The 25,094-nt window shown below is 42.8% G+C and overlaps 2 protein-coding genes across 3 annotated transcripts; both read left to right on the top strand.

The window, feature by feature from the left end:
* The first annotated feature begins 8,908 nt into the window (after positions 1-8,908).
* LOC105881375 (C-C motif chemokine 23-like) lies at positions 8,909-12,904 on the top strand. Its single transcript, XM_075994373.1, has 4 exons — positions 8,909-9,104; positions 11,498-11,560; positions 12,091-12,202; positions 12,626-12,904. The coding sequence occupies exons 1-4, from the start codon at positions 9,029-9,031 to the stop codon at positions 12,732-12,734; spliced, it is 360 nt and encodes a 119-aa protein (XP_075850488.1). The 5' UTR covers positions 8,909-9,028; the 3' UTR covers positions 12,735-12,904.
* Positions 12,905-16,119: 3,215 nt separating this feature from the next.
* On the top strand, positions 16,120-20,051 carry CCL15 (C-C motif chemokine ligand 15). 2 transcript variants are annotated; one of them, XM_075994375.1, is made up of 4 exons: positions 16,120-16,294; positions 18,705-18,767; positions 19,243-19,354; positions 19,779-20,051. In XM_075994375.1, exons 1-4 carry the CDS (start codon positions 16,219-16,221, stop codon positions 19,900-19,902), a joined length of 375 nt encoding a protein of 124 aa, XP_075850490.1. In that variant the 5' UTR covers positions 16,120-16,218; the 3' UTR covers positions 19,903-20,051. The 2 variants fall into 2 exon arrangements, with proteins under 2 accessions (XP_075850490.1, XP_012638698.1); XM_012783244.3 differs by having other exon boundaries at positions 16,127-16,294; positions 19,237-19,354.
* Positions 20,052-25,094: the final 5,043 nt, after the last annotated feature.

Below are 25,094 nucleotides of genomic sequence, written 5' to 3'. Positions count from 1 at the left end.
TTTAAAGGTTCTTTGATTTATAATAGGTTAAAGAAATGAAGCTTTGTGGAGACTGTCTCATGCCTTTTGTAGCAGAAAAAAAAAAAAAAAAAAAAGGAAAAGAAATGTAGCTCTGTCTAAAGCCCTGGCATGTTTTAAGATAAGGAAGTCTGTTAATCAGAGACAAGTCACCAGGCATAGCTCATGTGATCTGTTAATTGATAACCTGCAGGTGTGGTTTGAGCCCTGCACCTGTTAATGAGTTACAAAGGCCATCTCTAAGAAGGGAGGGGGTGTGACGAGGATTGCCTCACCTCCCTTCTCATGGCCAGCAACTCAGCTTTAGGGTATTATCTGGGATCCCCTTGGCCAAGAGGGGATCCAGTCAGTCAGCTGGGGAGCTGAAGATTTCATTTTAGTTCACGTCATTATGTCCTCAAATGACACAGTTTCATTGACTTAATGTTTAACCCACGATAATCTCATGTTGATTCTTATTTTCCAGCAATTCTTAATTGACTTTTCTAATTAAACAAAAGAGAAATGCTTGTCTTCATTTCATTATTATCATCTGCATTTGTACTTACAGACTCACACCATTTGCTTTATGGTAACTATCTCCTTCTTGGAGACATTCTTCAAGGACCTTATAACTGCACACTGGGAAGTTTCTTAACAAGGTAGATCTCATCTTATGTGTTGGGGTTTTTTTTGTTAACTACACACACACACACACACACACACACACACACTTGATATATTCGTGGGGGATGGAGAGCCATTAAGTACAGAAGCATTTAAAATAGACTGTGACAAGTGCTATAGTAGCTTTATTAATAAGTATCAGTCACTACAGAAGCACTTAGGAGGGACACTGGGCCCAGCCTAGGGGGCAAGAAAGCCAAGCAGTCTGTCCGCAGAGGTGATTGCTAAGAAGAATTGATGGGTTAGTAGGAATTAGTACTGCATAAGACCAATTTTTCCACTAAGCACCTACTATTGGGGTCTTCAAAAAATTTATTCACTCTAAAAGACAAAAAGGATAAAATCTAAATGAATGAATGCATCATTAACTGTCAATTTTAAAATGTATTAAAATGTCAGTATATTGAAAAAGAGAGGAGCTCTGTATGCAGAGAACCTATTCTGAAGGGCCTTCTGCACTCAGACAGAAACTTAGGAGTTGACCCTAAGCCCATGAGCAGGCACTGGCAGAGCCTGTCTGTGGAATTGCACGGCCAAGGTTACAGGGTACAGAATTGCCCCTGGTGGTCACCCCCGATTATAGGCTTTTGGGGCATGTGAAGGTCCAGGATAGAGTGGTGAGGGCTACGAATCATCAGTGCCCGGGAGCATCTCCCAGCCCCTAATCTGAGGACATTCCAGCTCTCCATTGGGGTGGCAGCTTGACTAGCTCTTACCTTTAAAGTTCCTCTGGTCAGGTCTCCAGGTACCCAACCGGAAACGGACCTAAGGCAGTGTCCATCAAGTTCAATGAGTTGGGGAGTGACAGATAGTCCCCTATTCCCACCCTAAGCTCACATTTAGAGGATTAAATGACTCTCCTGGAGAAAAGAGTCTTCCTTGAAATATTTACTCTCTTTGCCTGTACCCATTGGGACAGTTCCAAAATTCCATAGGGACACTCACATCCACTTTGCCTTCTACTTCCTGCTTCATTCTTAGCCTTGTTCCCCTTTTTAGAAATAACATGTTAACCATTATATAGCCAAAGAACAGCATTCTGACTTCTGCCCTATGACTTCCTGGTCTTATAAATACAAGGGCAAAGCTGGGTTCCTGTGAGCCCAGGAGTCCTCAGGCCAGGTCTGGACTTCCCACTGGGAGGATGAAGGTTTCTGTGGCTGCCCTCGTCTTCCTCATCCTTGCTGCTGCACTTGGATCCCAGGCCCGTGTCATACACAGTGAGTCCAGTGAACCTTCTCCCTAGTGGCCTGGTCCGTGGTATCTCTCAGTCTGGGGAGGAGATGCAGAGGGACTCCACTGCCTTCCTGTGACTAGTTTCTGTTCCAGACATGATTATGGCACTGCTTGAAAAGCAGCACCAGGGTAGAGACCTGCCTCAGGCTGCAGCCTTTTGTCCCTGGAAAAAAATTTACACAATTGACTGACTGGTCCCATTTGGGACACAAATTATCTGATACCTTCTCTTAGCTCTCATTTTAGCTAGATAAAAAGAACCGCAATTAAACTGCAATTTGTGCAAAGAAGCATATAATTCTATGGTGTTAGAACTGTTAAATACCATCTAGCATAAAACTATGATTTTGTAAAGGAAGAGGGGTGGCCCAGCCAGGCAGGTGATTCACCCAAAATCACTGTCTCATTGTACCCATGGGATTTTAATTTATGGAGGTGATAGAGTATCAATACAGAGAGGCCAATGCCATTGATAAAAAGAAATTATTTACTTACATTTCTTAATAGGAGGAGGTACACCAAGCCATAGGGGCCCCAAGGGAAGCGTCAGGTTTTGGATAGGAGGCATGAGCATGAGGGAGGGAAAAACCTATACCAGAGGCCAGGCGCCTGAATCCTAGCATCCTGGGAGGCCGAGGTCGGAGGACTGCTTGAAGTCAGAAGCTTGAGAGCTGCCTTAGCAAGAGTGAGACCCCTCTCTACTAAAAATAGGAAAAACATTAGCCGGGGATGGTGGCGTGTGCCTATAGTCCCAGCTACTTGGGAGGCTGAGGAGGGAAGATCCCTAGAGCCCAGGAGTTTAAGGTTGCTGTGAGTGAGGCTGACACCACAGCACTCTAGCCCGGGCTACAGAGTGAGACTGTCTCAAAAAAAGAAAAAAAAATCTATGCCAGAACCTTCGCTGGGTTTCTGGGGCAAAGCAGAGTATGCAGTTTAGGATCGGCTAGCCTGAGTAAATCCAGCAGGTTTGGGGATCCAGGGATGATCTCTGGTTATCTGGTACCTGGCCTTGGCATGATCTAGGGGAGGGAAATATTGGCTTGGTGTGTGAGAGCTAAATAAAGGAGGTGGCTAGACATAAGGGCTCCATATGAGTTGATTTTATATGAAAGGTCTGAGCTCTTTGCTTTGTCTGTTAGTTGGCTCACCCTGGGAGGGGCAGTCTATCCCCAGCTGTCAAGATTTTTAAGTTGTCAAAACATCATAAGATACAGAAACTAAGAAACAGGATTAATACAGTTCATCCTGCCATTCTATTTTGTTATTTAACAAATACATACCTAGTACCTCCCCTGTGCCGGGAAGCCACTGTTCTAAATGTCTTAGAGATAGTAACACATTGATTCTTCCTAACAACCCTGTGGGGTAGATATTGGGTTGAACAAATGTAAATCTGCCATTCTTGTAGGAAAAAAAAAACCAAAGGACATCAGCAATTTTATATATTTTGCATATTATTATATTACTATTACTATTCACATTTTACAAGGGAGGAAACTGAGGCATAGAAACCTTAGATAACTTACTCAAGATCAACACAGCTACTAAGTGATGAAATTAGGATATGAGCTAGTTAGGAAGTAGTTATGGAAAGACAAGGCCATCTAAGATCTTTTTTCTTTTTTTTTTTTTTTTTTTTGGTAAGCCCACTCACAACATATCGAGCAAATTAAAGTGTTCCCATTTGCCTTATTAAATATAATTCATATGTAACAACATAAGAATGAGCTAAAAGTTTCATTGCATTTTCCTAATTAGTATAATGCAGGTACAAGTCCCTTATCTAAAATCTCTGGGGTTAGACTTATTTTGTATTACAAAAGTTTTCTAGTTTTGAAAAGGTGCTTAACATCCCTAGTGATGTCTGAAAAGCATACTTTGGTCAAACACAGCAATATTTCTGCAGCAAATATATGGAAATGTTTATACTACATGGGATTAAAAAAATACTATGAATAGTCTCACTTCACTGCAGGTTACATTTTGCCACCCAGTGGGTTGATGAAAAAGTTTCTGTTTTCAGAGCCCTGTAGATTCCAAAAATGTATAGAAAGAATTATGGATTTTATCATATTATGTAGACATTTGATTAACTTAACCATGTTAGATTTGCAGTTTGCTTTTAGTGTTTCAGAATTAATACAATATCTTTGTATGTTTGATGTATATCAAACATTTTCAAAAGGTCCCTGAAGAATCTCAGGGCCCTAATGGAACAAATGGGCCAGGAAACAGGGCTAGAACCCAGGCAGGTGGCAGTGGTCCCGCATCAGAGCCTCTCCCTCGGGATGGGGGTGGGGAGCGGGGTGGGTGGCCACTCTGAGACAATGCTGTCTTCCAGTGATTTATCTCCCAGCCCTGTCTGTTTCTTCCAGATACAGAGACAAGAGAAATCATGATGGAAAAGCTTCAGCTTGGATCTTTAGTATTGGATGAAGGTAAATGATCAGATACGGCATATATTTCAAAGTAGCAAGGGGGAAAAAAAAAGGAGCAAGGAGGTACAGACCTGCACTATGGCCTCCTGCCAGCCTGTTTACAGGCTGTGGGAAGAACAGGAGGATTCTGAAGGTGGTAACAACTCCAAGGAAGATAAGGATGGCCATGGGGACCTCCTTCACCGTTGCCTTCTCTATTCCCCCAGGGCCTTCTCTATTCCCCCAGGGCCTTCTCTATTCCCCCATGGCCTTCTCTATTCCCCCATGGCTGACCCAAGACTCTGCTCCCCTGGGCAGAGGGTGCTCTCTGACACATACAGGTGTCTGCAGATGCCCTCCTCTTCTGGGGTAAATGCTCCTGGCCTTGTTGTGGCCCATCCTGGCTGTCCTCACACACACAGCCCAACCCGGGGGAGGGTGTGAAGCAAGGGCTGGAGGAATCCTCTCTTCTGAGTCCTGCACCTTTGACCCTGCACAATATTCCTGAGGAAAAAGGCTTGGCCCTTAAGTGGTCCTTTCTCTTGCTACAGCCATGGAACTTCCTGCTGATTGCTGCTTATCCTACACCTCAAGAAGCATCCGCTGTGTATTCATGAGAGATTATTTTGTAACGAGCAGTAGGTGTTCCCAGCCGGGTGTCATGTAAGTGCCAAGTTCACCGACCATGTGCTGGGGAGAGGGAGGCTGCAGGGCCTTACAGGGAGGACCTGATGGGGGGGTATCCAAAAAAGTTCCACCCTCTGCATCCTGCCAGGTAAGGGGCAACTAGTGTGCTTACTAGCACCCTGGGAGGGATCAGGGATGAGATGCCCCCAGCAGAGAGAAGGGCAGGGAAGGAAAAAGGGAGCAGACACTAGGCTGCCCAAGGACATGCCCAGGAGTCACTAGAGGGTCTCACAGGCTGAGGGAGAGACTCACAAGGTACTGGTTGTGAGCTGCCACCAGCTGAGAAGGGGAAGGACAGGCTGTTTCAAATGAGGAATCCAAGGGGCAGGGAGGATGGGGCTCCCCTTCTCCATTGGCTGAACACACCTCAGTGTGTGATCTTTCTCCCCCTGTCCCCAGCTTCTACACCAAGAAGGGGCAACGTGTCTGTGCCAACCCCAGGGACAGTCAAGTTCAGGACTGCATGACAAACCTGAAGCTAAAATCAGATATCAGGGCCCATGAATAAGGACACTTGCTCACAGGATGGAACACCAGTGGCCAGACAATCCACCTCCAGCTATCTTGCCCCAACTGCCTTATGAGCATCCCTTGGCCTGAATTATTTATCTGAAAACAACATTTATTCTTCTGTTCTGGTTTTAAAGCAATACATCCAATAAAGAATATCTGATTTGCTTTGCTTTAATTTTTTTTTTTTATTTTGGCATATTATGGGGGTACAGATTTTAAAGTTTCAATAAATGCCCTTCCCCCCTCCCCCCACAAGTCTGAGTCTCCAGCATGACCATCCCTCAGATGGTGCGCCTATCACTCGTTATGTATGTATATACCCGCCCCCCCTCCCCCCCTCCCCAATACTCTATTACTGTAGTACCTATGTGCTTTGCTTTAATTTTAAGAGGAATAAGAAACCGAAAGAATTATTGAACTTTGGATAAGTGTTGTCTTCACTACAAGAGACACAGTGTAATTTCTTACAAGCCAAAAAGATGACTCATTCAAATTTAGATTGAGTATGCGTCCAAGATGTATTCAACCCATTAGTGAGGGGACCATTAAAATAATTCAAAGTTCTTTTGAGAAACAGACAGTTGTACAGTTAATTGGGGGCGACATTCTGAAATCAGTTTGCTAAATTAGAGCTCACAATAATATCCTGTGTACATGGCAGTAATAAAACAGTAACCTTTGGGGTTAATCTTTTCTAGTGAACAGAAATCATTTTCATGTGTGCTAGACAAAAATTTACAAGTTAACATATAATTTCATAATGTCTAGGGCCTAATCGATAGTAAATAGAACATCAATCAAAAGCACATTCCCCTACAGATTTCAGGAATCCTGGTGTGGTCCTATTAGACCATATTCAAATATGACATTGAAAAGCATGCAGGCATCCTTTTGCCTACTTCTAATTTTTAGATGTTTTTCTTAATAGATATAAGTTTCTAAGAGATTTCTCCCCTAAAGTTAAAGTATATTAAGAAAAACATTTAAAGATAGCATTAATATCAATTTTATATGCACCTCTATTAAACCATAGCAGTTTATATTTATAATGAGTATATTTGGTCAACTGTCTCATGAAATTCAAAAGATAGCACTGAATTCTAAACAACAACAAAATATTATGTATTTGGAAACAAAGTTTAAAACCTAAGCTTTTAGGGTGATTTGCCTACAAATTCAATAGGAGAAAAGTGATCGATAACCAAATAACCTTTATAAGGCTAAATCACTACTAGGGTAGAAAAAGTCCTCAGATAATGGGGAAAGCTGGGAATTATTATAACCCTAAAGAGATTAAACAAATTCACATTATGTCTCATCTTCTGCTCCCTACTAAGATAGCTAATCTTGGAAAGTTTGACTACAGTTTAGAAAAGCGTTGTTTACTTTGTCAACAGAAGAGAACCTAAACTCCGTAAAAGGATTTAAAGAGGTTTACTCTGAGCCAAATATGTGTGACCATTGCCCGGGAGCCACGCCCAAGAAGCCTTGAGCAAGTGATCTCGCAGTGGGTGGGTTACAATTTGGTTTTATGCATTTCAAGGACACAGGAATTACATGTAAAATCATAAATCAACACATGGAAGGTGTGCATGGGTTTGGACAAAAAGGCAGGACATCTCAAAGTGGGGAATTACAGGTTATAGGTGCGTTTAAAGGTTCTTTGATTTATAATAGGTTAAAGAAATGAAGCTTTGTGGAGACTGTCTCATGCCTTTTGTAGCAGAAAAAAAAAAAAAAAAAAGGAAAAGAAATGTAGCTCTGTCTAAAGCCCTGGCATGTTTTAAGATAAGGAAGTCTGTTAATCAGAGACAAGTCACCAGGCATAGCTCATGTGATCTGTTAATTGATAACCTGCAGGTGTGGTTTGAGCCCTGCACCTGTTAATGAGTTACAAAGGCCATCTCTAAGAAGGGAGGGGGTTGTGACGAGGATTGCCTCACCTCCCTTCTCATGGCCAGCAACTCAGCTTTAGGGTATTATCTGGGGTCCCCTTGGCCAAGAAGGGATCCAGTCAGTCAGCTGGGGAGCTGAAGATTTCATTTTAGTGCACATCATTATTTCCTCAAATGACACAGTTTCATTGACTTAATGTTTAACCCACGATAATCTCATGTTGATTCTTATTTTCCAGCAATTCTTAATTGACTTCTCTAATTAAACAAAAGAGAAATGCTTGTCTTCATTTCATTATTATCATCTGCAATTGTACTTACAGACTCACACCATTTGTTTTATGGTAACTATCTCCTTCTTGGAGACATTCTTCAAGGACCTTATAACTGCACACTGGGAAGTTTGTCAGGAAGGCAGATCTCATCTTATGTGTTGGGTTTTTTTTTGTTGTTAACTACACACACACACACACACACACACACACACACACACACACACTTGTTATATTGGTGGGGGATGGAGAGCCATTAAGTACAGAAGCATTTAAAAAAGACTGTGACAGGTGCTATAGTAGCTTTATTAATAAGTATCAGACACTACAAAAGCACTTAGGAGGGACACTGGGCCCAGCCTAGGGAGCAAGAAAGCCAAGCAGTCTGTCCGCAGAGGTGACTGCTAAGAAGAATTGATGGGTTAGTAGGAATTAGTACTGCATAAGACCAATTTATCCACTAAGCACCTACTATTGGGGTCTTGAAAAAATTTATTCACTCTAAAAGACAAAAAGGATAAAATCTAAATGAATGAATGCATCATTAACTGTTAATTTTAAAATGTATTAAAATGTCAGTATATTGAAAAAGAGAGGAGCTCTGTATGCAGAGACCCTATTCTGAAGGGCCTTCTGCACTCAGACAGAAACTTAGGAGTTGACCCTAAGTCCGTGAGCAGCCACTGGCAGAGCCTGTCTGTGGAATCGCACGGCCAAGGTTACAGGGTACAGAATTGCCCCTGGTGGTCACCCCCGATTATAGGCTTTTGGGGCACGTGATGGTCTAGGATAGAGTGGTGAGGGCTTCGGATCATCAGTGCCCGCGAGCATCTCCCAGCCCCTAATCTGAGGACATTCCAGCTCTCCATTGGGGTGGCAGCTTGACTAGCTCTTACCTTTAAAGTTCCTCTGGTCAGGTCTCCAGGTACCCAACTGGAAACGGACCTAAGGCAGTGTCCATCAAGTTCAATGAGTTGGGGAATGACAGATAGTCCCCTATTCCCACCCTAAGCTCACATTTAGAGGATTAAATGACTTTCCTGGAGAAAAGAGTCTTCCTTGAAATATTTACTCTCTTTGCCTGTACCCATTGGGACAGTTCCAAAATTCCATAGGGACACTCACATCCACTTTGCCTTCTACTTCCTGCTTCATTCTTAGCCTTGTTCCCCTTTTTAGAAATAACATGTTAACCATTATATAGCCAAAGAATAGCATTCTGACTTCTGCCCTATGACTTCCTGGTCTTATAAATACAAGGACAGAGCTGGGTTCCTGTGAGCCCAGGAGTCCTCAGGCCAGCTCTGGACTTCCCACTGGGAGGATGAAGGTTTCCGTGGCTGCCCTCGTCTTCCTCATCCTTGCTGCTGCACTTGGATCCCAGGCCCGTGTCATACACGGTGAGTCCAGTGAACCTTCTCCCTAGTGGCCTGGTCCGTGGTATCTCTCAGTCTGGGGAGGAGATGCAGAGGGACTCCACTGCCTTCCTGTGACTAGTTTCTGTCCCAGACATGATTATGGCACTGCTTGAAAAGCAGCACCAGGGTATAGACCTGCCTCAGGCTGCAGCCTTTTGTCCCTGGAAAAAAATTTACACAATTGACTGACTGGTCCCATTTGGGACACAAATTATCTGATACCTTCTCTTAGCTCTCATTTTAGCTAGATAAAAAGAACCGCAATTAAACTGCAATTTGTGCAAAGAAGCATATAATTCTATGGTGTTAGAACTGTTAAATACCATCTAGCATAAAACTATGATTTTGTAAAGGAAGAGGGGTGGCCCAGCCAGGCAGGTGATTCACCCAAAATCACTGTCTCATTGTACCCATGGGATTTTAATTTATGGAGGTGATAGAGTATCAATACAGAGAGGCCAATGCCATTGATAAAAAGAAATTATTTACTTACATTTCTTAATAGGAGGAGGTACACCAAGCCATAGGGGCCCCAAGGGAAGCGTCAGGTTTTGGATAGGAGGCATGAGCATGAGGGAGGGAAAAACCTATACCAGAGGCCGGGCGCCTGAATCCTAGCATCCTGGGAGGCCGAGGTCGGAGGACTGCTTGAAGTCAGAAGCTTGAGAGCTGCCTTAGCAAGAGTGAGACCCCTCTCTACTAAAAATAGGAAAAACATTAGCCGGGGATGGTGGCGTGTGCCTATAGTCCCAGCTACTTGGGAGGCTGAGGAGGGAAGATCCCTAGAGCCCAGGAGTTTAAGGTTGCTGTGAGTGAGGCTGACACCACAGCACTCTAGCCCGGGCTACAGAGTGAGACTGTCTCAAAAAAAGAAAAAAAAATCTATGCCAGAACCTTCGCTGGGTTTCTGGGGCAAAGCAGAGTATGCAGTTTAGGATCGGCTAGCCTGAGTAAATCCAGCAGGTTTGGGGATCCAGGGATGATCTCTGGTTATCTGGTACCTGGCCTTGGCATGATCTAGGGGAGGGAAATATTGGCTTGGTGTGTGAGAGCTAAATAAAGGAGGTGGCTAGACATAAGGGCTCCATATGAGTTGATTTTATATGAAAGGTCTGAGCTCTTTGCTTTGTCTGTTAGTTGGCTCACCCTGGGAGGGGCAGTCTATCCCCAGCTGTCAAGATTTTTAAGTTGTCAAAACATCATAAGATACAGAAACTAAGAAACAGGATTAATACAGTTCATCCTGCCATTCTATTTTGTTATTTAACAAATACATACCTAGTACCTCCCCTGTGCCGGGAAGCCACTGTTCTAAATGTCTTAGAGATAGTAACACATTGATTCTTCCTAACAACCCTGTGGGGTAGATATTGGGTTGAACAAATGTAAATCTGCCATTCTTGTAGGAAAAAAAAAACCAAAGGACATCAGCAATTTTATATATTTTGCATATTATTATATTACTATTACTATTCACATTTTACAAGGGAGGAAACTGAGGCATAGAAACCTTAGATAACTTACTCAAGATCAACACAGCTACTAAGTGATGAAATTAGGATATGAGCTAGTTAGGAAGTAGTTATGGAAAGACAAGGCCATCTAAGATCTTTTTTCTTTTTTTTTTTTTTTTTTTTTTGGTAAGCCCACTCACAACATATCGAGCAAATTAAAGTGTTCCCATTTGCCTTATTAAATATAATTCATATGTAACAACATAAGAATGAGCTAAAAGTTTCATTGCATTTTCCTAATTAGTATAATGCAGGTACAAGTCCCTTATCTAAAATCTCTGGGGTTAGACTTATTTTGTATTACAAAAGTTTTCTAGTTTTGAAAAGGTGCTTAACATCCCTAGTGATGTCTGAAAAGCATACTTTGGTCAAACACAGCAATATTTCTGCAGCAAATATATGGAAATGTTTATACTACATGGGATTAAAAAAATACTATGAATAGTCTCACTTCACTGCAGGTTACATTTTGCCACCAAGTCGGTTGATGAAAAAGTTTCTGTTTTCAGAGCCCTGTAGATTCCAAAAATGTATAGAAACAATTATGGATTTTATCATATTATGTAGACATTTGATTAACTTAACCATGTTAGATTTGCAGTTTGCTTTTAGTGTTTCAGAATTAATACAATATCTTTGTATGTTTGATGTATATCAAACATTTTCAAAAGGTCCCTGAAGAATCTCAGGGCCCTAATGGAACAAATGGGCCAGGAAACAGGGCTAGGACCCAGGCAGGTGGCAGTGGTCCCGCATCAGAGCCTCTCCCTCGGGATGGGGGTGGGGAGCGGGGTGGGTGGCCACTCTGAGACAATGCTGTCTTCCAGTGATTTATCTCCCAGCCCTGTCTGTTTCTTCCAGATACAGAGACAAGACAAATCATGATGGAAAAGCTTCCGCTTGGATCTTTAGTATTGGATGAAGGTAAATGATCAGATACGGCATATATTTCAAAGTAGCAAGGGGGAAAAAAAAAGGAGCAAGGAGGTACAGACCTGCACTATGGCCTCCTGCCAGCCTGTTTACAGGCTGTGGGAAGAACAGGAGGATTCTGAAGGTGGTAACAACTCCAAGGAAGATAAGGATGGCCATGGGGACCTCCTTCACCGTTGCCTTCTCTATTCCCCCAGGGCCTTCTCTATTCCCCCAGGGCCTTCTCTATTCCCCCATGGCCTTCTCTATTCCCCCATGGCTGACCCAAGACTCTGCTCCCCTGGGCAGAGGGTGCTCTCTGACACATACAGGTGTCTGCAGATGCCCTCCTCTTCTGGGGTAAATGCTCCTGGCCTTGTTGTGGCCCATCCTGGCTGTCCTCACACACACAGCCCAACCCGGGGGAGGGTGTGAAGCAAGGGCTGGAGGAATCCTCTCTTCTGAGTCCTGCACCTTTGACCCTGCACAATATTCCTGAGGAAAAAGGCTTGGCCCTTAAGTGGTCCTTTCTCTTGCTACAGCCATGGAACTTCCTGCTGATTGCTGCTTATCCTACACCTCAAGAAGCATCCGCTGTGTATTCATGAGAGATTATTTTGTAACGAGCAGTAGGTGTTCCCAGCCGGGTGTCATGTAAGTGCCAAGTTCACCGACCATGTGCTGGGGAGAGGGAGGCTGCAGGGCCTTACAGGGAGGACCTGATGGGGGGGTATCCAAAAAAGTTCCACCCTCTGCATCCTGCCAGGTAAGGGGCAACTAGTGTGCTTACTAGCACCCTGGGAGGGATCAGGGATGAGATGCCCCCAGCAGAGAGAAGGGCAGGGAAGGAAAAAGGGAGCAGACACTAGGCTGCCCAAGGACATGCCCAGGAGTCACTAGAGGGTCTCACAGGCTGAGGGAGAGACTCACAAGGTACTGGTTGTGAGCTGCCACCAGCTGAGAAGGGGAAGGACAGGCTGTTTCAAATGAGGAATCCAAGGGGCAGGGAGGATGGGGCTCCCCTTCTACATTGGCTGAACACACCTCAGTGTGTGATCTTTCTCCCCCTGTCCCCAGCTTCTACACCAAGAAGGGGCAACGTGTCTGTGCCAACCCCAGGGACAGTCAAGTTCAGGACTGCATGACAAACCTGAAGCTAAAATCAGATATCAGGGCCCATGAATAAGGACACTTGCTCACAGGATGGAACACCAGTGGCCAGACAATCCACCTCCAGCTATCTTGCCCCAACTGCCTTATGAGCATCCCTTGGCCTGAATTATTTATCTGAAAACAACATTTATTCTTCTGTTCTGGTTTTAAAGCAATACATCCAATAAAGAATATCTGATTTGCTTTGCTTTAATTTTTTTTTTTATTTTGGCATATTATGGGGGTACAGATTTTAAAGTTTCAATAAATGCCCTTCCCCCCTCCCCCCACAAGTCTGAGTCTCCAGCATGACCATCCCTCAGATGGTGCGCCTATCACTCGTTATGTATGTATATACCCGCCCCCCTCCCCCCCTCCCCAATACTCTATTACTGTAGTACCTATGTGCTTTGCTTTAATTTTAAGAGGAATAAGAAACCGAAAGAATTATTGAACTTTGGATAAGTGTTGTCTTCACTACAAGAGACACAGTGTAATTTCTTACAAGCCAAAAAGATGACTCATTCAAATTTAGATTGAGTATGCGTCCAAGATGTATTCAACCCATTAGTGAGGGGACCATTAAAATAATTCAAAGTTCTTTTGAGAAACAGACAGTTGTACAGTTAATTGGGGGCGACATTCTGAAATCAGTTTGCTAAATTAGAGCTCACAATAATATCCTGTGTACATGGCAGTAATAAAACAGTAACCTTTGGGGTTAATCTTTTCTAGTGAACAGAAATCATTTTCATGTGTGCTAGACAAAAATTTACAAGTTAACATATAATTTCATAATGTCTAGGGCCTAATCGATAGTAAATAGAACATCAATCAAAAGCACATTCCCCTACAGATTTCAGGAATCCTGGTGTGGTCCTATTAGACCATATTCAAATATGACATTGAAAAGCATGCAGGCATCCTTTTGCCTACTTCTAATTTTTAGATGTTTTTCTTAATAGATATAAGTTTCTAAGAGATTTCTCCCCTAAAGTTAAAGTATATTAAGAAAAACATTTAAAGATAGCATTAATATCAATTTTATATGCACCTCTATTAAACCATAGCAGTTTATATTTATAATGAGTATATTTGGTCAACTGTCTCATGAAATTCAAAAGATAGCACTGAATTCTAAACAACAACAAAATATTATGTATTTGGAAACAAAGTTTAAAACCTAAGCTTTTAGGGTGATTTGCCTACAAATTCAATAGGAGAAAAGTGATCGATAACCAAATAACCTTTATAAGGCTAAATCACTACTAGGGTAGAAAAAGTCCTCAGATAATGGGGAAAGCTGGGAATTATTATAACCCTAAAGAGATTAAACAAATTCACATTATGTCTCATCTTCTGCTCCCTACTAAGATAGCTAATCTTGGAAAGTTTGACTACAGTTTAGAAAAGCGTTGTTTACTTTGTCAACAGAAGAGAACCTAAACTCCGTAAAAGGATTTAAAGAGGTTTACTCTGAGCCAAATATGTGTGACCATTGCCCGGGAGCCACGCCCAAGAAGCCTTGAGCAAGTGATCTCGCAGTGGGTGGGGTACAATTTGGTTTTATGCATTTCAAGGACACAGGAATTACATGTAAAATCATAAATCAACACATGGAAGGTGTGCATGGGTTTGGACAAAAAGGCAGGACATCTCAAAGTGGGGAATTACAGGTTATAGGTGCGTTTAAAGGTTCTTTGATTTATAATAGGTTAAAGAAATGAAGCTTTGTGGAGACTGTCTCATGCCTTTTGTAGCAGAAAAAAAAAAAAAAAAAAAGGAAAAGAAATGTAGCTCTGTCTAAAGCCCTGGCATGTTTTAAGATAAGGAAGTCTGTTAATCAGAGACAAGTCACCAGGCATAGCTCATGTGATCTGTTAATTGATAACCTGCAGGTGTGGTTTGAGCCTGTACCTATTAATGAGTCACAAAGGACATCTCTAAGAAGGGAGGGGGCCGTGACGAGGATTGCCTCACCTCCCTTCTCATGGCCAGCAACTCAGCTTTAGGGTATTTTCTGGGGTCCCCTTGGCCAAGAGGGGATCCAGTCAGTCAGCTGGGGAGCTGAAGATTTCATTTTAGTTCACGTCATTATGTCCTCAAATGACACAGTTTCATTGACTTAATGTTTAACCCACGATAATCTCATGTTGATTCTTATTTTCCAGCAATTCTTAATTGACTTTTCTAATTAAACAAAAGAGAAATGCTTGCCTTCATTTCATTATCATCATCTGCAATTGTACTTACAGACTCACATGATTCGTTTTATGGTAACTATCTCCTTCTTGGAGACATTCTTCAAGGACCTTATAACTGCACACTGGGAAGTTTCTTAACAAGGTAGATCTCATCTTATGTGTTGGGGGTTTTTTTGTTAACTACACACACACACACACACACACACACACACACACACACACTTGTTATATTGGTGGGGGATGGAGAGCCATTAAGTACAGAAGCATTTAAAATAGACTGTGACAAGTGCTATAGTAGCTTTATTAATAAGTATCAGTCACTACAGAAGCACTTAGGAGGGACACTGGGCCCAGCCTAGGGGGCAAGAAAGCCAAGCAGTCTGTCCGCAGAGGTGATTGCTAAGAAGAATTGATGGGTTAGTAGGAATTAGTACTGCATAAGACCAATTTTTCCACTAAACACCTACTATTGGGGTCTTCAAAAAATTTATTCACTCTAAAAGACAAAAAGGATAAAATCTAAATGAATGAATGCATCATTAACTGTCAATTTTAAAATGTATTAAAATGTCAGTATATTGAAAAAGAGAGGAGCTCTGTATGCAGAGAACCTATTCTGAAGGGCCTTCTGCACTCAGACAGAAACTTAGGAGTTGACCCTAAGCCCATGAGCAGGCACTGGCAGAGCCTGTCTGTGGAATTGCACGGCCAAGGTTACAGGGTACAGAATTGCCCCTGGTGGTCACCCCCGATTATAGGCTTTTGGGGCATGTGAAGGTCCAGGATAGAGTGGTGAGGGCTACGAATCATCAGTGCCCGGGAGCATCTCCCAGCCCCTAATCTGAGGACATTCCAGCTCTCCATTGGGGTGGCAGCTTGACTAGCTCTTACCTTTAAAGTTCCTCTGGTCAGGTTCCAGGAACCCAACTGGAAAAGGACCCAAAGCAGTGTCCATCAAGTTCAATGAGTTGGGGAGTGACAGTCCCCTATTCCCATCCTGGGCTCACATTTAGAGGATTAAATGACTTTCCTGGAGAAAAGAGTCTTCCTTGAAATATTTACTCTCTTTGCCTGTACCCATTGGGACAGTTCCAAAAGTCCACAGGGACACTCACATCCACTTTGCCTTCTACTTCCTGCTTCATTCTTAGCCTTGTTCCCCTTTTTAGAAATAACATGTTAACCATTATATAGCCAAAGAATAGCATTCTGACTTCTGCCCTATGACTTCCTGGTCTTATAAATACAAGGACAGAGCTGGGTTCCTGTGAGCCCAGGAGTCCTCAGGCCAGGTCTGGACTTCCCACTGGGAGGATGAAGGTTTCCGTGGCTGCCCTTGTCTTCCTCATCCTTGCTGCTGCACTTGGATCCCTGGCCCGTGTCATACACGGTGAGTCCAGTGAACCTTCACCCTAGTAGCCTGGTCCGTGGTATCTCGCAGTCTGGGGAGGAGATGCAGAGGGACTCCACTGCCTTCCTGTGACTAGTTTCTGTTCCAGACATGATTATGGCACTGCTTGAAAAGCAGCACCAGGGTATAGACCTGCCTCAGGCTGCAGCCTTTTGTCCCTGGAAAAAAATTTACACAATTGACTGACTGATCCCATTTGGGACACAAATTATCTGATACCTTCTCTTAGCTCTCATTTTAGCTAGATAAAAAGAACCGCAATTAAACTTCAATTTGTGCAAAGAAGCATATAATTCTATGGTGTTAGAACTGTTATATATCATCTAGCATAAAACTATGATTTTGTAAAGGAAGAGGGGGGTCCTAACCAGGCAAGTGATTCACCAAAAATCACTGTCTCATTTGTACCTATGGGATTTTAATTTATGGAGGTGATAGAGTAACATCACAGAGAAGCCAATGCCATTGTAAAAAAGAAAATGTTTACTTACACTTCTCAAGAGAAGGAGGTACACCATGCCACAGAAGCCCCAAGGGAAGCGTCAGGTTTTGGTCAGGAGGTATGAGTATGAGAGAGGGAAAATCCTATACCAGAGTTTGGGAGCCTTAATCCTAGCATTCTGGGAGGCTGAGGTTGGAGGACTGCTTGAAGTCAGGCTTGAGAGCTGCCTTAGCAAGAGTGAGACCCCTCTCCACTAAAAATAGAAAAAAATTAGCCAGGAATGGTAGCCCATGCATCCAGTCTCTGCTACTTGGGAGGCTGAGGCAGGAGGATCACTTGATCCCAGGAGTTTAGGGTTGCTGTGAGTGAGGCTGACACCACAGCACTCTAGCCCTGGCTAGAGTGAGAAAAAAAAAAAAAAAAAAAATCTATGCCAGAGCCTTCACTGGGTTTCTTGGGAAAAGGCAGGGCAAACCAGAGTATGCAGTTTAGGATCGGCTAGCCTGAGTAAATCTAGCAGGTTTGGGGATCCAGGGATGATCTCTGGTTATCTGGTACCTGGCCTTGGCATGATTTAGGGCAGGGAAATATTGGCTTGGTGTGTGAGAGCTAAATGAAGGAGGTGGCTAGACATATGGGCTCCATATGAGTTGATTTTATAAGAAAGGTCTGAGCTCTTTGCTTTGTCTGTTAGTTGGCTCACCCTGGGAGGGGCAGTCTCTCCCCAGCTGTCAAGATTTTTAAGTTGTCAAAACATCATAACATACAGAAACTAAGAAAGAGGATTAATACAGTTCATCCTGCCATTCTATTTTGTTATTTAACAAATACATACCTAGTAGCTCCCCTGTGCCGGGAAGCCACTGTTCTAAATGTCTTAGAGATATTAACACATTGATTCTTCCTAACAACCCTGTGGGGTAGATATTGGGTTGAACAAATGTAAATTTGCCATTCTTGTAGGAAAAAAAAAAAAATGAAGGACATCAGCAATTTTATATATTTTGCATATTATTATATTACTATTATTATTCACATTTTACAAGGGAGAAAATAATAATTGTAAAATTCTTATTCACATTTTACAAGCATAGAAACCTTAGATGACTTACTCAAGATCAACACAGCTAGTAAATGATGAAATTAGGATATGAGCTAATTAGGGAGTAGTTATGGAAAGACAAGGCCATTTAAGATCTTTTTTTCTTTTTTTTTTTTTTTGGTAAGCCCACCCACAACATATCAAGCAAATTAAAGTGTACCCATATGCCTTATTAAATATAATTCATATGTAACAACATAAGAATGAGCTAAAAGTTTCATTGCATTTTCCTAATTAGTATTATACAGATACATGTCCCTTATCTAAAATATCTGGGGTTAGACGTATTTTGTATTACAAAATTTTTCTGGTTTTAATAAGGTACTTAACATCCCTAGTGATGTCTTAAAAGCATACTTTGGTCAAACACAGCAATATTTCTGCAGCCAAATATATGGAAATGTTTATACTACATGGGATTTTAAAAAGACTATGAATAGTCTCACTTCACTGCAGGTTACATTTTGCCACCAAGTGGGTTGATGAAAAAGTTTCTGTTTTCAGAGCCCTGTAGATTCCAGAAATGTATAGAAAGAATTATGGATTTTATCATATTATGTAGACATTTGATTAACTTAACCATGTTAGATTTGAGGTTTGCTTTTAGTGTTTCAGAATTAATACAATATCTATGTATATCAAACATTTTCAAAAGGTCCCTGAAGAATCTCAGGGCCCTAATGGAACAAATGGGCCAGGAAACAGGGCTAGAACCCAGGCAGGTGGCAGTGGTCCCACATCAGAGCCTCTCCCTCGGGATGGGGGTGGGGAGCGGGGTGGGTGGCCACTCTGAGACAATGCTGTCTTCCAGTGATTTATCTCCCAGCCCTGTCTGTTTCTTACAGATACAGAGACAAGAGAACTCACGATGGAAAAGCTTCAGCTTGGATCTTCAGTAATGCACCATGGTAAATGATCAGATATGGCATATATTTAAGAGTAGCAAGGAGAAAAATAAATAAAAGTAGCAAGGAGGTACAGATCTGCACAATGGCCCCCAGCCAGCCCATTTACAGGAGGGGGGAAGAACAGGAGGGTTCTGAAGGTGGTGAATGTCTCCAAGGAAGATCAGGATGACAATGGGGACCTCCTTCACCGTTGCCTTCTCTATTCCCCCATAGCTGACCCAAGACTCTGCTCCCCTGGGCAGAGGGTGCTCTCTGACACATACAGGTGTCTGCAGATGCCCTCCCCTTCTGGGGTAAATGCTCCTGGCCCTGTGGTGGCCCACCCTGGCTGTCCTCACACACACAGCCCAATCCTGGGGAGGGTGTGAAGCAAGGGCTGGAGGAATCCTCTCTTCTGAGTCCTGCACCTTTGACCCTGCACAATACTCCTGAGAAAAAAGGCTTGGCCCTTAAGTGGTCCTTTCTCTAGCTGCAGGCTTTCACCGCCCTGCTGACTGCTGCTTATCCTACACCCCACGAAGCATCCGCTGTGTATTCATGAGAGATTATTTTGTAACGAGCAGTGGGTGTTCCCAGCCGGGTGTCATGTAAGTGCCAAGCTCACCGACCATGTGTTGGGGAGAGGGAAGCTGCAGGGCCTTACAGGGAGGACCTGATGGGTGGGTGTCCAGAAAAGTCCCACCCTCTGCATCCTGCCAGGTAAGGGGCAGCTTGTGTGCTTACTAGCACCCTGGGAGGGATCAGGGATGAGATGCCCCCAGCAGAGAGAAGGGCAGGGAAGGACAGAGGGAGCAGACACTAGGCTGCCCAAGGACATGCCCAGGAGTCACTAGAGGGTCTCACAGGCTGAGGGAGAGACTCACAAGGTACTGGTTGTGAGCTGCCACCAGCTGAGAAGGGGAAGGACAGGCTGTTTCAAATGGGGAATCTATGAGGCAGGGAGGATGGGGCTCCCCTTCTCCATTTGCTGAACTCCCCTCAGTGTGTGATCTTTCTCTCCCTTGTCCCCAGCTTCCACACCAAGAAGGGGAAACGTGTCTGTGCCGACCCCAATGGTGAAGGAGTTCAAGATTGCATGAGAAAACTGACGCCCTACTCCATATCCACAGGCTCAAGAATAATAGCACTTTCTTGAGGAAATGGGACAGAAGGGGCCAGCCACCCCATCCCCAACTCTCTTGCCCCAACACTTCCTGCGAATTTCTTGGCCCGAATTATTTTAAAAAGTATTGTTCTGTTTTCACTGTAAAAGTAATACATCTAATAAAGAATATTCAATTTTAAGAGGAATTTGAATTTGAATTTTAAGAGGAAATAACCTGAAATAAAAATGAAGGAACTGATGTGCCCCAAAGAGATTAAATACAATTTCACATTATAACTCATCTTCTCCTCTGTACTAAAATAGCTCATCTTTGAAGGCTTGGCTACAGTTTCAGGAAATAGTTTCTGTTACTCTATCACTAGCTCAATATTTGATCCATGATGATCTTCTTGTCCCATAACTTGTCTTCATTTCATTAGCATTCCATATTTGCACACACCTATTACCAACATTTGTTTCACAGCAACTGCTTCATTCTTAGAGACAATCTTCAAGGACCTTCTACCTTCTTATTCCAATTTGGAGAAAAGCTTGTAGGTTTATCCTGGGGCAAACCCCACACCTCACTGTCCTACCATGGGGACTGGCAAGGTTGTAGCTATGCACTCAAGCCAGGTTTCTTCTCCCAGCACCCTCTGACTCTGATCTATGGGTTACCCAGGGTCCTGCTGAAAAAATCCTCTTTTTCAACGATCTTTTCCTTCACCTATATGAAGACACACCTTTTTTCAGCCTTCTTGTGATTTTCTATCAAGCTGACCCATGTCCTTTATAGAGAACAGAAATGTTTCACTTTATGATGGGCTAATGTCATCTTTTCTGACCTCCTACTGCTTCTATGAACTTATGTTTATATTTCTTCTGTCATTTCAATGGGTTTTAAGGATATAAAAAAAGGCAAACACAGATGCTCAAGGTTCTAGCCTGTATTTTGATCCATTTATGATCTTCTTTATTTCTCTCATTATTTCACTGAATGCTGTTGAATTCAGAAATTTTGAGTTGAAACCAACCCACTAAGGCCTAAATGTATGACTGGGCATGGCAACCCAGCAGTGTCTGGATTCTCCATGGAGATTTTGTTTTAAAGCCTTTGGGAAAATTTCAAAGGGTTATTGGATAAAAACTGTGCTAGACCTAAGGGGAATGCATGAAGTTTCACTGAGTTCTCTGACAGGTCAAGTTGTTAAGTTCAGAAGAATGAAAGGGGGACAGAGAGCAGTGAGGGTGCCAGAGGGCCACTTAAGAAGGTGTTGGGTCCTAACAATGGCAGCTCAACAGAAGTGAGGGATGAAACCAAGACTGTCCATTCTAAACAAGCATCTGGTCACTCACAGAGCTCTTTGAGGGGCACAGAAATATGTTATGTGCAGGTTAATTGCATAATACTCACATACTCTATTTTCACAGTTCCTCAAAAACAGTATGTTCTTTTTTGCTTCCTTACTTTTTGTGGTGTTCTCTGCCAGAAATGCCCTCCTCTGACCTCTACCCAGAAAAACTCAACCCAATCTCAAGGGCTCAAATTAAATGCTACCATAAAACCTCCCCCCATCATTCCAGCTAAAAAGACCCATCTCTCTGTCTCTGGAATCTTGTAACAGATTTTTATTGTCACTCAAACAGATTGCTATTGAGTGGCTACTTTATGTCATGCAGTGTGCTAGGAGCTAGGCCTTAGGAAAGCCATGAGAACAAAACACACTAGATTGCTGCCCTTAAAGAACATTTCAGTCTATAGAGAAGAACTGAAAATAAGCATGAGATATGATACTTGGCTGCAAGAATCATATCTTTTTCATCACTAAGTCTCCAAATAATTATGCAACCTTGGAGTAAAAACACGAGGCTCAGCGGGTGTGGTGGTGCGTGCCTGTAGTCCCAGCTACTTGGGAAGCTGAGGCAGGAGGATCACTTGAGCCCAGGAGTTTGAGGTTGCAGTGAGCTATGAAGATGCCACTGCGCTCCAACCTGGGCAAAACAGAGTGAGACCTTGTCTAAAAAGAAATAATAATAATAATAATAAAAAGATAAGGCTGTTTATATTGAAGGCAACTGGGACTCAAGCCACCCCATGCCCCAGCTGGACTGCCCAGAGGCTAAAGATGCCATATATTGAATCATACTAGTTAGAAAGCTGTGTTGTAGATAAGGACATCTGAAACTTCAGCATAAGAACCATCAGGAGGGCTGGTCAAAACATAGATTACCGGCGCCCACCCCTAGAAATACGGTTCAGTAGCACGGGGACTAGGACCCAAGAATCAGCATTTCTAACAGGTTTTCAGGTAATGCTGAAGCTGCATAGTAGAGTAGAAATTTGAGAGGAACCCTCACTCTTTTTTTTTTTTTTTTTTTTTGAGACAGAGTCTCACTTTGTTGTCCAGGCTAGAGTGAGTGCCGTGGCGTCAGCCTAGCTCACAGCAACCTCAAACTCCTGGGCTCGAGTGATCCTTCTGCCTCAGCCTCCCGAGTAGCTGGGACTACAGGCATGCGCCACCATGCCCGGCTAATTTTTTATATATATATCAGTTGGCCAATTAATTTCTTTCTGTTTATAGTAGAGACGGGGTCTCGCTCTTGCTCAGGCTGGTTTTGAACTCCTGACCTTGAGCAATCCGCCCGCCTCGGCCTCCCAAGAGCTAGGATTACAGGCGTGAGCCACAGCGCCCGGCCTGAACCCTCACTCTTGACTTCATAATTTCAACATTGTTTGTAGTATTCATAAAAGGCACATATTTCTTTAGTTATCAAAAAATGATTTAAAAGGGTTGAAAAATGAATCATTGTCTTTTCAACAACACACAACAAAATGGGCCAGTTCTTCACGTGTGTTGAAATTTGATTTTTTTATGATAAAGCTTATCAAAGCTGCTTAGTTATAAAAGAAATATACAGTTGGAAAAAGTGTTAAACATGGATAAAGAAGTCCAACAACCAACTTTGAATTTTTAAAAGTAAAAATCTCAGAAGTTGTACAAAATAGCTAAAAAAAAAAATTTGCTTAAAAGTCATTAAAACGATTTAAAAAGGGCTTCACCAAAATCACCACAGCATAAAATAGCAAAAGAAAACATCCATATTTTTACTATTTCAGTTTTAGAACCAGAGACAATATTTAAAAAGTCATATAGTTGAATAGGGCCCGACCAGGGCTAGGGCAGAGGGGGTGGCCCACATGGTGGAGGCCAGCGGGGCTGGAGTCGAGATCACAGCCAGTGTGGCCAGATCTGTGGCATCCAGAGGACTGAGAAAACTCAAGTAGATATTGAGGTTAATGGGAGCCAAGTTTCTCACTGCTAGAGTAGGGAGCGAAACCTACAGAAAGGGGAAGACTGAAATAATTCTGTGGTGTTGACTTGGAATGGGAAGTTGTGGTATAAACTTTTGGGTTTTTGTGTAGATAGAAATATGATATAGAAATTGCTAGAAATGTATGAAACAGATAAATGGCAATCGATATAAATTTAAATACACACTTATACACCTATGCTTACATATATTTCCTAGTGTGTCCACTGAAATCTCAGGCGTGAAAGCGATGCCATCCCCACAGCAGTGAGCACACCAAGCTCACTGCTCACCAAGCATCCAGATCATGGTTTCTCAAGACCATTTTACACTAAAGGACATCAGGACTCACTGGAGAAATGGCTAATTCCAGGGGCTGGGCCAGGGAAAGTATAGGATTAGCCTAGAACATCTTTTTGTGCCAAAAAGTAAGTAAACAAGATTAAAGAATAAATCTTAACATCTTCTAGAGAAAGGAGACACCAAATCACCACAGATGAAAGTTCCAAAAGAAACATTCTCTACATAGAATTCTATATTCGGCAAAATATCAATCAAGTGCGAGGGCTGAATAACAACCTCGGACAGGCGTGAACTCAGAAAGTCTATGTCCTACACATCCCTTCTGTATTATTCAATATTTTTAACCAATGTATATGTGTTTCTTTGAAAAACATTTTAAATAATTTTTAAACAGACATTGCATAGTCACCAGCGGAACAGGAGACCATTTAAGTTCTCTAATTATGTCGCTGCCAAATTCCATTCATCCCACTGTATTGCAATTTCTTTACTTTTTTCAGTCTCTCTTTAACCTCTGAGTCCTCTGAGTTCAGGGTCATCTTGATTCCCTCCCTCCAAGCCTGGCCCAGTACCTGGCATATGATGTTGTAGCAAAGAAGTGATGGCATCACTGCACCTGTTCCTTTTTCCTCCTGGGCACATGAATGATGTATATTTTCCATCCCTTTTTTATTAGGTTAGAGCTAGGTGACTTGATGTTGCCCATGGAATGTGAGTGAAAGTAATGTCTCAATTTCCAGAACTGGTTCATGAAGATTCTCCTCTGTTTCTCCCCTTCGGTATCAGCCGTGCAGGCTTGTGCTGAAAACGGTGGCATCACAAGGTAGAAGCAGCCCTGGTTCCTGAAGGAGTGCACGGGACAGCCCTGCCCAACACACGCCACCACCCCACACCTGACCCACACCGAATCAGGACACAAGCAAGAAAGAAACCTTCATTTAACCACTGCTCTGGGTTGTTGAGTATAGCAGCTAGCATACACAGACTAACCTATTAATAGGTGGGAACTCAATAAAGGAATTTCCTGTAAACCTCCCCCAAAACAAAGAGGTGAACATTATTTCTCATATTCTTGCCAGAAACAGCTTGTTTTCTGAGACCGTTCCTAATGGCAATTGCTACCATTTGATTTGAAAAGTTTAAATCGTGTTCTTATTGATGACAATGAATACAGAAAATTTCTGATTAATAACTTATCTCCACACCTAACCATGAGAATTCAGCCATTTCCCGTAAGATACACATACTTAGACCTGCCTTGATTTAGTCATCCTTCTTTTAAAGCCTATGTATGAATCCCCTGCTACATGGTGGGTTCTGTGTGAATGGGCGGAGGGAAATATTAGACGTTCCCTGCCGTGATGACTCCGGGCGAGGACAGGACACTGAATGGCCAGCTAACCACAGTGGCAAGCAGAATGCAGGAAGTGCCCCCGGGAACAGCATGGTGGTGAAGGCCACTAGCCTGAGAGTCTGCAGAGGTGGGGTCTGCCCTGCATCCAAATTCCTATAGGAACCTGAGCAAACTGCTGGCCTTTCTGAGCCCCAGCTTCCATTCCGTAAATGGCTGGTTCAGATGAATCCAAGGATGCACACACAGCACGCAAGCTGCACCGTAGCAGAAACCG

The sequence above is a fragment of the Microcebus murinus genome, chromosome 18, assembly GCF_040939455.1.
Source record: "Microcebus murinus isolate Inina chromosome 18, M.murinus_Inina_mat1.0, whole genome shotgun sequence".
Taxonomy (NCBI): domain Eukaryota; kingdom Metazoa; phylum Chordata; class Mammalia; order Primates; family Cheirogaleidae; genus Microcebus; species Microcebus murinus.
Note: the sequence above shows the minus strand (reverse complement) of the source record. Positions and strands in the feature narration are given on the sequence as shown.

Bases quoted from the DNA above. Each gene is read 5' to 3' on its own strand.
- LOC105881375 (XM_075994373.1), top strand. From the start codon at position 9,029: ATGAAGGTTTCCGTGGCTGCCCTCGTCTTCCTCATCCTTGCTGCTGCA. The intron at 11,561-12,090 runs GTAAATGATCAG...CTCTTGCTACAG, and splicing joins ATCTTTAGTATTGGATGAAG to CCATGGAACTTCCTGCTGAT. The intron at 12,203-12,625 runs GTAAGTGCCAAG...CCCTGTCCCCAG, and splicing joins TGTTCCCAGCCGGGTGTCAT to CTTCTACACCAAGAAGGGGC.
- CCL15 (XM_012783244.3), top strand. From the start codon at position 16,219: ATGAAGGTTTCCGTGGCTGCCCTTGTCTTCCTCATCCTTGCTGCTGCA. The intron at 16,295-18,704 runs GTGAGTCCAGTG...TGTTTCTTACAG, and splicing joins CCTGGCCCGTGTCATACACG to ATACAGAGACAAGAGAACTC. The intron at 18,768-19,236 runs GTAAATGATCAG...TCCTTTCTCTAG, and splicing joins ATCTTCAGTAATGCACCATG to CTGCAGGCTTTCACCGCCCT.